The sequence below is a fragment of the Octopus bimaculoides genome, chromosome 5, assembly GCF_046866305.1.
Source record: "Octopus bimaculoides isolate indiv1 chromosome 5, ASM4686630v1, whole genome shotgun sequence".
In the NCBI taxonomy this organism is placed as follows: domain Eukaryota; kingdom Metazoa; phylum Mollusca; class Cephalopoda; order Octopoda; family Octopodidae; genus Octopus; species Octopus bimaculoides.
In genome coordinates, this window is record NC_142932.1 from 68,034,402 (window position 1) to 68,048,953 (window position 14,552).

General features: G+C 36.1%; 1 protein-coding gene across 23 annotated transcripts in view; it reads left to right on the forward strand.

Moving 5' to 3' along the window:
• Window positions 1-14,552, forward strand: part of LOC106869304 (pleckstrin homology-like domain family B member 2) — a 458,421-nt gene that overhangs the window by 191,792 nt on the left and 252,077 nt on the right. For 21 of the 23 annotated variants that reach the window (XM_089352366.1, XM_089352371.1, XM_089352379.1 and 18 more), the window contains one exon: window positions 7,536-7,656. In XM_089352366.1, coding sequence (XP_089208492.1) covers window positions 7,536-7,656 — 121 coding nt within the window. Of the gene's footprint in view, window positions 1-6,549; window positions 6,725-7,535; window positions 7,657-14,552 lie in introns of those variants that run through there. The other 2 variants (XM_089352377.1, XM_089352374.1) reach the window with 2 other exon arrangements.

The following is a 14,552-nucleotide window of genomic DNA, read 5'->3' on the forward strand; positions in this document are numbered from 1 at the left end:
ATTCTAGGTTTAGCTTCCATGCCTGGAATTTCCTCTCTAACTCTCCTATATGTTCACCAATGAGAACTAGATCATCAGTATATAGGAGTTCCCATGGATGACCAGTCTTAAACTCCTCAGTGATGGCATGTATGACTATGATTAATAGTGAAGACCGAGAACTGAGCCATGATGGACTCCAATCCTCACACTAAATTCCTCACTGAAGTTATTGTTGACTCTTGCTTTACTTACTGCATCTTTGTACATAGCTTGCACAGTTCTCAGAAGCCTAGTTTCCTTAGTGAACACCAGATTATGGAATATGGTACCCTGTCAAATGCCTTCTCTTGGTTAACAAAGGCTAGGAACAATGGTTTATTCATCACCAAGTTTTCTCCTGTAGTTGCCTCTCTGGGAAGATTGCATCTCTTCTAGGCATGAAACCAAGCTTCATCTTATCTATCCTTCCATGAATCAATTGTGCAATGACATTCTCTGTGACCTTCATAACTTGATCCATTCATTTAATTCCTCTATAACTGCTTCTCTCAAAGGTATTCTCCCTTTGCCTTTGCAGTGGTTTGCAATGATACTGCTACACCAGTCAATGGATATGACTCCCCCATGTATAACCTTATTTACTATCTGAGTGGTAATCCTGTAGCTTACCTCACCAGATGTTTTGAGCATCTCTGCAGCTGTCCTACTCTTCATTTCCTTGATCACCTTATTTTCTATGTGGCAATCAACTTGAATTGGTTTCTCTGTAAGGTCTGCTCAATGTAACCTCTCTTCATCCCTTGCATTCTCATAATAGCACTTCTACACCACTTTGTTATCTTTCATATCAATGACAAATATGCCTTCATCATTCTAAATATGCTTCTCACCAATGACATCTTGGTTCTCTCTTTCACACTGCTTTGTGATCCTAAACACTTCACACCTCTGATCCTCATGCTGCAAGACATGTCCAAATCTCTTCTTCTTTGCTTCATGATTAGCCGAATATAGCTCTTGCCTAACTGCTCTTCAAGCCACTTGGTAATGTTTCCTACTAACCCCTTCCTTCCAAGTTTTCCATGCCTGTTTCTTTGCCTTTATTGCCCTATCCACTGTATCATTCCACAACCATGTTACTTTTGGCTTGGTTGGGACTTTAATCCAGCCACATGTCTGTTCATTGGTGTTGAACAAGTTATTTCATAGAAATTCCCAGTTTTCATCTACATTACAGGTATCTAAATTTCCACCTTCCCAATTGCAGGATCTTTCAATTTTCATGTCTTCCTTCTCCATGTCATTTATCTCTGTGTCTTCCTAGCTTTAACTATGAAGTCAGTAACCATTAATTTATGTTGTGCAGTACATTCTTCTCCAGGAAGAGTTTTGGCATTTACAACGGATGTTCTGTACCTTTTGCTGGCAAGAACATAATCTGTCTGACTTGCATGTGTACCAGATTCTAAAGTGTGTTGCAAATTGTTAGATCAGTTGCATCTCAGAACTCCAGGAACAGTAGACCTTCCTCATTTCTTTCACTATATCCATTGCTTCCTTGTATGAGTGGAAGCCATTGATGTGTTGGTCAACATGACCGTTGAAATCGTCAGCCACGATAATGAAATCATTGTCAGTTGTTGCTGAGGTAATCTGCAGAAGAGTCTCATAGAAACAGTCCTTCTGTACTTCTGTTAGTCCTGCTTGTGGGACATATGCCAAGATAACTGTTGCTGTTGAGTTGTCTATAACTAGCCGCATCTTGATAATCCTGTCACATACTCTCACTATACCTCAATTACTTTCTCCATTCATTTCTCAACTAACACTATGCCTACTCTGTCACTACCATCATTGTTACTCCTTCAGAAGAATTTGTAGCTTTGTCTTTTGCCCATAAGAAGTTTGGTTGAGTATACTTTCCATCGTACCTGTTGCACGCAACAAACGTTCACTTGTTTCCCCTCCAGCATTTCCCCAGTCACACCAGACCTATCTTTTATCCTGCCCACATTTATGACTGAAGCCCTAACATCTTGGAATCCACAGGACGGAAGGGTGTATCATCAATTAGAAGGCTGTTGTTGCATCTGTAAAGAATAAGAAAGGTTGTTCCATGGTTTGCTGGCAGTTAGCATGTGTGTCTCCATATTTTGACATCATGTGGTATTTGTAAGAGTTTCATCATCATACAAGCAGTGTCATACTTTTACACATAGTTACTATAAACACATATAGACATGGCAACTATATACACTACACATACACATACACTACATACACATGTGGACATCTACATACATACATACACATGTGGACATCTACAAACTAGTGTTTGTGTGTGTGTGTGTGTGTGTGCGTTGTCAATCATCGGAGAATTATGAGAATTAGTATTGCTTTTAGCCTGAGCCAGATCTTTTTATAAGAATAGAAGTCATACTTGATTCGCTGTTATCGATATTGTTATGGATCCTGGAGGAAGATGAAGAAGTCACTGGACATGAACTCAAAATGTCAGTTTTCTAACTTAATCCATTTGTTGTTCAACATCTTCCCCACTTACACTAGTTCTTTAGGCTTTATTTGTGTAATCATTAATGTCTGTGTCAGCTTGAAATAGCTGTCAGTTCTACTAATTAGTTGCTGTTTAGGATTGTGTACAAAAGACTATGTGAAGTCATTCTAGCAGCCAAATTACCTCTTATTACACTAGACTATCTTAAAAAAGGGAGGACAGTTTTGTCAGTGTAGTTGTAGATGCACAAAGAGACAGGATGGTCATGGCTGAAATCTCTTTTGATCATAAGTCCTCTCAACCAGAGCTAACCTGGGGCTAAAAACAACAACCACTCAATCTTTTATCTGTTAATAAGATGTAACTGATGAACTTAACAAAATGAAGACAGGGTGAGAATTGTTGAAGGAGTCATGAAAATGATAGAATGATATTGGGAGGGTAGCTGAGGGAGCCAGACAGCTGATGGTAAGATGTGGTGAGGATAACTAAGGGTGTTTCACCAAAATCATAGTAAGATAGAGAGATGGTACCTGAAGGTTCCATCAAGATGATAGTAAGGATATGGTAAAAGATGTTAAACTAGTGATGACTGTAACATTGTTTAACCCTAATCCTATAGACATATCATCAAAAACATTCAAGCAGTGACTCTCTCTCTTTCTCTCTCTCTCCCCCTCTCTCTCCACCCCCCTCTCACTCCAGACATATTATATGTAGGATTACCCTATCTAAAGTATCCTTTTTATCTTTTTAATATAGTCTTAAGATGTGAATTGAAGGACAAATGGTTGCACTTTCTAGTATGTTAAGCAATAGCTTGGAGACCCCCTGCCTTTGCTAGTTGGTTAGGGATATTGTGTTGGTCATTTATATGAAGTCCATCATTCATTCCATCTATTATTGATTCTTTTATTTCGTCTTTCACTCTTTTATCCTATCATTCATTCTGTCTTTCATTCATTCCTTTACTATTAATTGAAACCAATAAATTGTGTAATTAGAAATAAAGAGAAAAGACAGACAAACTTTTCTTAATTATTCACTTGAATTAATATTCTTAAAGTCATTGTTTGTCCTTGAATTTCTCAGATTCTATAACATGGTCAGTCAGCAGGGTTATAATTTCTTCCTAACCTTTACTGTAGAAATACTAGTTATGTGTCTATTAACATATTTAACAGAGCAACACTTTTACAGTGAGTATGTGTATGAATTAAATCATTCTAATTAAAATATAGTCAAGTTTAATAATACTGAACCATATCTAAAGTTATTACAATATTACTAAAGGTCAGACTCCTATGGGACCAGTGTAGTGGGAGGTAGGGTAATGGGTCTATTGTAATGGAGTTCAGTGTGGTGGTGGTAGAGTGTGGTGCGGTACAGTTTAGTCACATTATCATCATGCAGTCAAAGGTCAGACTCACCTCTGATTTAGTGGTGCCATATAGTCTGAGAAATATAATTTATTTTGATTTAAATTTCAAGGGTTGTCTTCCCTGCCTTTCTTCATCAAAATTCATTTATTGTTCAATGTCACCTCATAAACTATGTCATATTAATTAACTGCCCACTTCAATATGTTTTTTTTTTAATGTTTTCTTTTGGTGTCTGTGAGTATTCTACTCTCCTCAGTCATAACAAAAAACAAAAAAAAAAAACATTTCAACACCATCCCCCACCTGTTATTTTGTCTATTCTAATAATGAAAGCAAGCAATTTTTTCATTAAGTGTATTATTCTTCTTTTTTGAAACTATATTAGACCAAGTGGTTATTTGCATGTATGTGTGGGCATCATCATCATCATATCTTTTTGATGTCTACTCTGCCATGCTTCCATGGGTCTTATGGGATTCATTGAGTCAAATTTTCTATGGCCAGATGCCCTTCCTGTCACTAGCTCATCTGTTTCTAAGCAAAGTAACATTTCCTCTTAGTCAGACATGTTTAATAAAACAAAGAATAGATGCAAGCATCTTTGCCTGCATGATGGTGCTGCTCATTCACAACCATTACATGATGTCAAGACAAGGGTGTGCGCACACACATACACCTTATGAACTTCGTTATCTTGCAGTTTTTACTGCTATAAGATGCAATGAACTCATAGCTGGGTGGTTGGGTAACACCTTATAGCTTCATCAGAGCTTTGAATATGAAGTATATATAAATATTTATATAAATACACATATATAAAATTCTATACACACATAACATCTCATAAACAAATTCTTTCCTTTTATGGGTTTTTTTCCCCCCTCTTACCTCTTCATTATTCATTCAAGCTTTCTGTTCTTTATGGCCAACTCTTGTTCTGCTGGATTACTTTACTCTGATTAGGAAGTTGGAATTTAAGAATTTGATCATTCCAAGCTCTAACTAATGCAGTGCTTGTCTATTCCTTGCTTGCAGTTGCACCTTCTCACCCATTCTATGTATATTTGTGTTTTGTGTGCACACATACATATACAGAGAGAGAATTAATGTTACTAATCTTACTGCTGTCTCCCTCTCCCCACTGAAACATTAAAGTGGTTAATACCATAAGCATTAAGAAACTTCCTTTACAACCCATTATACACCTTTCTTGTCTCTGTTTCAACCAGTTTGCATTCAAATGTAAATAGTCCTACTTTTTGGGGGTTACTATTTAAACTATGTCAGTCTCGGTCCTTACTGCTTCTACTACCATACACAATGCCCAATACTGTTAACAACTTGCAGGGTAGGAGCTGGGCTACTTCCTTTTCGCATTCTTTTTTTCTTTGGGTATTGACAGTGGAAGAGGTGGGTGAGTGAGGATTTCTTGACTGCTTCAGTCATAGTTGCTATGTTTGAGTGTACACACACAAATACCTACTTATACAACTGCATACACATACTGCTTATAAAACATGGCTATGCACACACACATTTATGTATACATACACTTGTCTGTATGTGCATGCATAACTACAAACATATACATAATATACACACATGTATGTAGAGACACAACTATATACACAAACACACACCTACTCATAAATGCAGCCACATGTATTTACATACATATTACACTGCTTCATATATATATATATATATATATATATATATGTGCTCACACACTTATGTGTACATACATGCTTAATGATATGTAGATGTTTTATACTACCCTCAAGTAGCATGAACTATGTTATCAAGGAGAGTGAAGTATACACCTGTAAGTTATGTGGACACAGTTTTTATGTCCACCCATCAATGGTGTCTGTACTTCGCTGTGTATCTGTGTGTTCCCTGCTACTTTTGTTATATCAGTTTGTCCTCTTGTGTGATATATGACAGAGTAGTGTCTCTATAAAGCTGTCAAAAGTCAACAGAAACCTATAGAAGAGATAGCTTTACATTATGTGTTCATTGTAAAAATTTTTGTCGCTTCATAATTTTATTATTTTACTTGAATAACAATAAATAACCTACTCTTGCAGCTGAATCTTTTTTATAGCATTTATTGCAGGAATGTATTTACTGTCTGTTGATTGTGAGTTCACATGCTACTAGTGTCAGTTCTTACCATTAAAAAAAAAAATGTTTTTTTTTTAATGATCCCTGCACTCTGAATTTAAATTTCTCTTGAGCCAGTTATCTCATTTATCTGTCTAGGGTCAATAAAATATACCAGTCAAGTATTAAGGTCTTTATAATCAATTTAACCTCTTCCCTTAAACTTGTTAGCTTGTGTCAATGTTAGAAATCATTAATTAACCACAAAATCATTAATTTTACTCTCATCCCTGTAAGTCTCCAGTACACCTGCTGAACATCTGTAAAATTCTACTTTCTGAGATAATGAGTAGATTGTAGCTGTTGGCGTCTACCATAGTTTGTTACACCTGCTGAACATCTGTAAAATTCTGCTTTCTGAGATAATGAGTAGGTTGTAGCTATTGGTGTCTACCATCGTTTGTAGCTTTCAGTATGTACCATTGTCAGATAGTGATAACACAGAATATATTGAATCTGTCTTGTTACCTGTCCCAATGACAGTGTTGTTAATCTACTTTGTTTAATCTAAAGGCAACTATGATAGAAGCAGCTAATTGGTGTGGTCTTTTCTAAGCAGAATTATCCAACAATGAATACTGATTAACTGACATTGGAAGCAGAGTGAATAATTGGATGATTTGTAGCCAGTAGGTCAAAATACCAAAGTACTTGTCCAGTGGATATTTGAAATGTCATGGTACTTTTTTTTTTTTTTTTTTTTTTTTTTGGCTAGATGGACTGAGACAGTAGTGTTAGTATGAAGAATGCAACAGTGTTATTGTTTATATATTTTCTTCTGTGGTAAATGGAACAATGGACTTAATGATATTTCTTGTGCAAACTTGGACTATACTTGCGTTAGCTTCTGCATGAAAAACAGATAGTTAGGTGGATATATCTAGGATAGGGAGGATGAAAGATTTCAAGTTTACCTCAATGATAGTTGAACTTAGATCATAAGGAGCTATAACTGAATGCCCTTGCTAACATTTATCCCTGTGTTTTGTTGCTTTAAACATTATTATTATTCCATCATTCATACTTAGTGAAGGGTTTGACCTTATACTCATAAAGTTATGGTTTCAGTTCCTGGATCAGGTGGTACTCTATATCTTTGAGCAAAGCATATTGTTTCACATTGCTTCAGCTTTAATTGAGGACCAGCTGAATGCTGGTAGAGCCCTGTTTTCCCTCCAGCTGTCACATCCTTGATGCTCTGCTGAGTCAAAAATAAGTTGAGAGGATGTCTGCTTGTGATTATATAGACACCTAAAACAATTTGTGAAATCATGGTACAAGCTACCAGTTTATACTTGTTAGCAAGTGACTTCTGTGCATTTATGGTTATAAAATTGTATGTTTAACAGCACGGTGGCTATATAACTCTGTGTGTGTGTGTTTAGCTGTTACATTACTATATTTTCACCACAAGCTTGTTATGTAACTGTATGTAGTTGTTTGCTAAAACCGTTTTCATTATTAATCTAATATATTTTCATTTTGTACAGGACCAGCTGGAAGTCACTGAAGCTGGGTCAGCATACAAGGTTCATTCAGAGAAACCTCATCTGGTTAGTCTTGGCAGTGGACGGCTTTCTACTGCAGTAACATTACTATCTCTAAATGAAGGTAAGTTGCAATAAACTAAACAACACATTAAATTGATTGTCATCTTGTAATATCTACTATAATGTATTGGGTTGTTTGGACATTGATGTAGACATCTTTGCCTTTTGTATTTAGGAAAGATGATGTCTTCATAGAAACTAGCTTTAAGGTGGTGAGCTGGCAGAAACGTTAGCACACCAGGTGAAATACTTACCGGTATTTCGTCTGTTTTTACGGTCAGAGTTCAAATTCTACTGAGGTCGACTTTGCCTTTCATCCTTTCGGGGTCGATAAATTAAGTACCAGTTACGCACTGGGGTTGATGTAATCGACTTAATCACTTTGTCTGTCGTTGTTTGTCTCCTCTGTGTGTAGCCCCTTGTGGGCAGTAAAGAAATAAGAAACTAGCTTTGAAGTTCAGTTTTTCTATCCCACACCTTGAACCAAGTAATACTCAGGCCAAGTAGTACTTAGTGAGTGAATTGTAGATGGAAATTGTGTGGAAGCTGTGTATAGAGGTACAACACTGATTTTCCAGTCACTTATGGTCTGGAATCTCTTATAATTTACCCAGGTGGTTCTCAATCAGGGTTCATATGGCTTTTGGGGGTCCATATTAAAATTTTGTTAAAATTTATGTGCAATAAATTGGATCTACTTCTACAATACACAAAATACTTAAGCAATTTTTCACACAATTCTTAATAATATCTAATTATAAAAATATAATAGGAATTTTAAAACATTGAATGACTAAGGGTGTCTATCCAAGTAAAATAGGAATAAAAGGGGTCCATAGAAAAAAAAATGGTTGAGAGCCACTGATTTACACTAATGTATAGGTATTTCATTTCATTTAATTGTTCAAGTAAGCTAAATATTTGTTTAATTTAGTGTTTGTTGACCAAAGTGACCATCCCTGATTCAGAAAGATCAGCCATTTTTTATCAAGAATCTGGTTTTTGGTACCTTTTAATTAAAAAACGCATACAATTAATTTTAAGGCTTTGGAACTAAAGGCTCCAGAAAATCTATATTATACCTATGAATATGTTTGTGTATGTCTGTTTGTATCTGTCTCCTCCAATGCTTGATAACTGGCATTGTTTTGTATATGTCCCTGTAACTTAGTGGCATGGCAAAAACAAACATCTACTACAATAAAAACCAAACTTAAAATACTGGGGTTGATTTGTTTAACTAAACTCTTATAGACAGTATGGCTGTGGTCCAATGACTGAAACAAATGAAAGAGTATCTCTTAGGTTTTTGAACTCAATTTGCTGGTAATCCAGGTAAATATGACACTTAAGACTCTAATATGGGTTTCAATTATATTAAAGAAGAGTAAAGTAATCATTAGCTAAGCCTGAAGAATATCTAATTTGCAGTATTGAGTATACAAGTATTACTTCTTGACAATCAGGTAAATGTCTGTAAAATGGTACTCATGGAATTGCGAGAATAGGATCTGACTTGTAATTTATGAACAAGAGTTGAACATTCTGATTCCTTCCCCCATCACATTTCTACCGTTGTTATTCGATTTTTCTTCAACCCATTCCACTACTATTCTTGCACCTCTCTTTTTCTTTCTCCCTCTTTCCCTGGTTTGTTCAATTTCCCACACCGTCTCTCTGTTTGCACCCCTCTGCCTCTTGTCTTATTGACATCTGTTCTGTTTCATGTTATCTTACTTCCAATCCATTTCTTCCAGCCTCCCCCTCTCCTCTGCACATTGTTTCTTCATTCTCAATCCCCTACTCCACCTCCCAACTTTTATATAATTTGCATAAAACCACTGATGATATAACGGAATCAGTTCCAACTGGGAATAGAAACTGGTAATCAGGTAAAGAACCCAATTCTATGTGGTAGCATGTGTAAAGAGTTGAGTGTAGTGTCCCAACTATAAATGAGAGAAAGTGACTGCTGGCAGAAAATATGAGCTTGGAAATGGCAAGCACCATACTACACACACTATACTCACACTGCACACACACTCACATAGATGGATATATGGATGGTTGGTTCTTCATCATTTGACCGTTAGGACCTAAATTGTACCAGTTGAACACTGGGATCGATGTAATCAACTAGCCTCCTCCTCCAACATTTCAGGCCTTGTGCCTATAGAAGAAAAGATTATTTTTGTTGTTAAGGTGGCTAACTGGCAGAACTGTTAGAGCATTGAACAAAATGTTTTGTATTTCTTCCAACCCATTACATTCTGAGTTCAAATTCTGCTGAGGTTGACCTAACATTTCATTGTTTTGTGTTCGATAAAATAAGTGTCAGTCAAGTACTGGGGTTGATGTAATTGACTAGCTCCCTTCCTTACAAATGTTAGGCCTTGTGCTTATGGTTGGTAGCCTATATAAAGAATTACTATTATTATTATTATTACTCGAAAAATGAACTTTGAGTTTTATGGAGCCCATCTGTCACATGCAGTATCATACTGATTTTGTCTGAATGATATTAGGAGTACAAATGTCTCTGGAATACTCAGCCATTTAGTCTAAACTACAATGTGCAGTTCTCGTGAATGATCTAGTAAACTAATAATTCCGTACGGTATTTATTTTGGTTCTTTATGCACTGAATGCACATCCTGCTGAAATCAACTTTGTCTTTATCCTTTGGGTGTGGTTGATAAAATAAAATGCTGGTCAAGTACTGGGGGTCAATGTAATCAACTAATCTCCTGATTTCTGACCTTGTATCTACAGTCGAAATGGTGACTGGTAAATTCCACCAGGTAAATTTTATGATAGGTAAATTTCACCACGGTATATTCCACCATGGTAAATTTCACCAATATATTAGTTACGGTATTATAGAAATAAAAAAAAGAATGCATAAAAAATAATATGAATAATGTCAATGAATACAGAAAATACGAGGGAGAAAAAATAATCAAGGAACAATCACACAAAGAAATACACGGTGAATACTATAAACACCTGAATGAGGAAGCAGTATCAAAAATAGACTCATTGAAATTTATAAAACAAAGCAAATACTTAATGATAGATAAAAATATTATACAGTATTTACAAGGCAGAAACAACTATTATGGAAGAAAAAAGACATGCAGATATTGTAAAATACAATGGAAATATCGAATATATGGCAATGCAATGTAGAAGAATAGCACACAGAAAATATAAAGAGAGACATGATAAGGTAACCAAAATAATCTTTGCGAACCTACTACAGCAATATAACATACCAAAAAAACTCCCAGAAAACGTTCAAACAGAAAAGGTAACGACAAATGAAAAGGTTAAGATTTTAGTAGATAGCCCAGTAATAACACCAAACCATATAGAAAACAATAATCCTGATATTGCAATATTTGACCACGAAAGAAAAGAAACAATAATAATCAAAATTGGACGAAGTCGAAATGACAAAAATACAAACATACAATAGACTTGCTAAAGAAATTAAACAGATGAATGGATATATGGTTAAAATAATACCATTTATAATGACTTGGGACGGAATGGTCTTGAAGAGGAAAAAGAAAGGCAAAACATACATTTGGTGCAGTGTAGCCAACAGGGTCAGTGCCTAAGATGGGAGGAATATGTGGTCAATCGCAAAATCACATGGAAAGAACTTTGGGCTTGGGAACGAGCAAGAATATCCTTCCTGATCAAATCCACTTTCGATGTTTTGCCATCGCCAGCCAACTTAGTCCAGTGGAGCATACAAACGGCTGATGAATGTAAATGCAGAGAGAAAGCAACAATGAGACATGTCCTGTCAAACTGCAGACTGGCACTGGACAGATATACATGGCATCACAAACCAAGTCCTTGGTGTTATAAGCACAGCACTCAAGGAGAAGATCGAGGAGTACAATAGGGGACAGTACACGAAAGTGGAAAAGTGCGGAAGGATATTCTTCCAGAAGGAGGGAAAAGGACATAAAACTAGGTCCAGAAAAGTATACAAGACAGATGAAAGATGGAAAGGTTACTGGGAGCTGGCTGCGGATTTGGAAAGACAAGTAATATTCCCACTCATAATAACAACAAAATGATCAGACTTAATCCTTTGGAATTTTGATAGAGTTGACAGTGCCATGGGAAGAGAACATTGCTAATGCAGAGTGACGGAAGGAGAGGAATATGAGAGATTAATAGAAGAGTGCAGGGAACAGGGGTGGGCTGTTGAGTATTACCACTTGGCAGTGGAGGCAAGAGGCTTCATTGAAAGGAAAATGGCAATGCTATTTAAAAGAAGATCTGGATTTTCGAGCGCAGAGCTGAGAAAAATAACAAGGAGGATACAGAAGGCGGTCAAAAAGGTCAGCTTCTGTATATGGCTGAAACAAGAAGACTCAAAATGGTTTGAATGCCATAACATGCCAACTGAGAAATAGCATCACCAGGTGAGGCTGGCTGACACTTAAACAGCATTTAGCGGAGGGAACATATCTAGTTTAGTGTGTGCCCCCCTCCCCGACTGTTCAAAGGTTTGACAGCTTTGCCTGATGGAGCTGAAATTCAAAGAACTCTGTTGGAAGGTAGGCCTAGAGAGAGCATGGGCCAAAATTACATGTCTTTCCCCTCTATTGCTCAGTTGAAGCTTAAGTTGTGTCATGTGACAGTTAACTAGCTATAGGGGCTGGTGCCTACCAGCAAGTATTTAAACAGGAAATCTGATGGTTGTCAGTCACCTGCTGACAGTCATGGACACTGCATTGAAGAATAAAAAGAAGAACAAGGAAAAAGAAAACAACGCGCACTCAACACCAGAGCTGCAGGCACTTCCGAGGAATTAACTCTGATTCTTTCGACTATGGCTGTCACATTTATCACATCCGAAAAGAACAAATGAAAGCTTTGCGATGAAGAGAATTATATATATACAAAAAGCATGGAAACAACAGTAGAAAAACCAAGACATATTGGTGTTGTTAGTGGTTTTATAAAGGTTGCCGAGCTAGACTGCATACAACTCGCAAAAGCAATGAACCCATAATTACTCTGCAAGCAGTGCACAAGTTAATGCACGAAAAGCAGTTGACTCAATGAAGTAATGAAAATGGGCACAGTATTTTCAGAGGAAGTAATTCCAGATCTAGTTTTTCTCATTTGCAAAATATGCATTTTTTAAAAGTAAAAAATCTGAAAATCAGCTGTAATAATGTAGCCTTCCAGTCTCATTGCTTTAACCCTTTCGTTACTATATTTCTGACCAAAATACACCCCTCATGAGTTTCAATTAAATTCTAAAATAATCATGAATTTAGACTAGTCTCATTAAACACCTGTAACTTTTTTATTTATCAACATATTAATGTGATATTTGGAACATAATTAAAGAAAGGGTTCTTAATCAATTCTATTGCATAATTTTTGTCTCAAAGTTCTCCACGTACTGGGGTACTGCTAGTGTCTCTCACATGTAAATATTGGTTCAGCTTCACGAATCGTACTCGTTCATAATACTGGAAATATATTCATCGCCAAAAGGTTCCTGATCGCTCCAGGAATTTGTTATTCTGGGTAACTGTCTAATACCCATAATAATATTTATGGCAAAAAATGCCCGTATTTCATCTACAGTTGCAGGAAACCACAAGCTATCTTTTTTTTTCCAGCTTGTTTACATTCTGCGTAATGGTTTGTTTCTGCAGTAATCATTTCAAACAAGCATGCTGGAAAAAATAAGAAAAAGAAGTCTAAAGGTTTTGCTTCCTGAGAAAGACTATGGGTAGACCTTGTTTCGTCAGAAAAATTGTTAATAAAAACGTTTTTTTAAGTTTTTACTCCATTCTGGTGTAAAATCATCCTCGCTGTTGCTGTCACTGCTTTCAGAATCGCTGCTTTCAGTTTCGGATACAGAAATATCCGATTCATTATCATTCACCACGTGCTTTTGTAGCTCATTCATTCTTTTCTTCTATATCTCCATATCTTCTGTTGAAAAACCTTCAAATTCAGAATCACTGCTTGATAGCATGAAACTCCTCTCCATCTTCAAAGTTGAAAAAAATTAACGCCGCAAAAAACGTGGAAAAAAATCTTCCAAAATTCACTGAGTTCAAATATCACGCCAAACAATGTCGGATACAATAACTCAACTGTTTGCAAAGTGAAATCAGGTGTTTTAATGAATGTACTAACGAGATTTGGGTTCAAATATACATTTAAATAACAATGGGTACTCTCGGCCGGCTACGGCCGGGCTGGTCTTATAAACCAAAAAACTTTTCAGCCGGGTTAGTAACGAAAGGGTTAAAGGAATGATGTTGTGGAGAAAAGATTTACAGAGGTTTAAAAAAAAAAAAAAAACTGTATTTTTAGCCAATAGCAAGAGAACAATTTTCTGCATTTAGTGGAGCAGTGTCAACTTTAAGGTTGTACACAGTGAAATTTATAGTTTAGTGTCTGGCCCGTTCATTGTAGCATTCTAAATAAACAGAAACACCTGATAAAATGAACATGTATCATCTTACTGTTTCTTTTGTCTCTTCATTGATTGTATGTTTTTAATTTTTTATATTAATATATTTGTCTGTATGTGTTTACTTCATGCATATTTCAGTATTATGTATACCTGTCATCTATTTGTGTACATCATTAATATATAAGTGTGTGTGTGTGTGTGTGTCTGTCTCCAAAACTCCAAAGTTGAGTAACGTTTTCATGCTTGGATTTGTAAACTGCGATAAGAATAACACTGGTCAACAATGAATTTGTCCCAAGGAGAAGAATACCTGTATCTTATATGTTTTTGCATGCAGAATTCAAAAATGTCAAATTATCTGTATCACTCACAGTTTCTCTGTTCCACACGATATCCTCTCAGTTCTTGTTATGTGGGCTAAATTTCAGTTAAGCTGTTGAAATGTGAAGCTAACAGTTTAAGAGATACTGCTAATTAAAATTTCTATG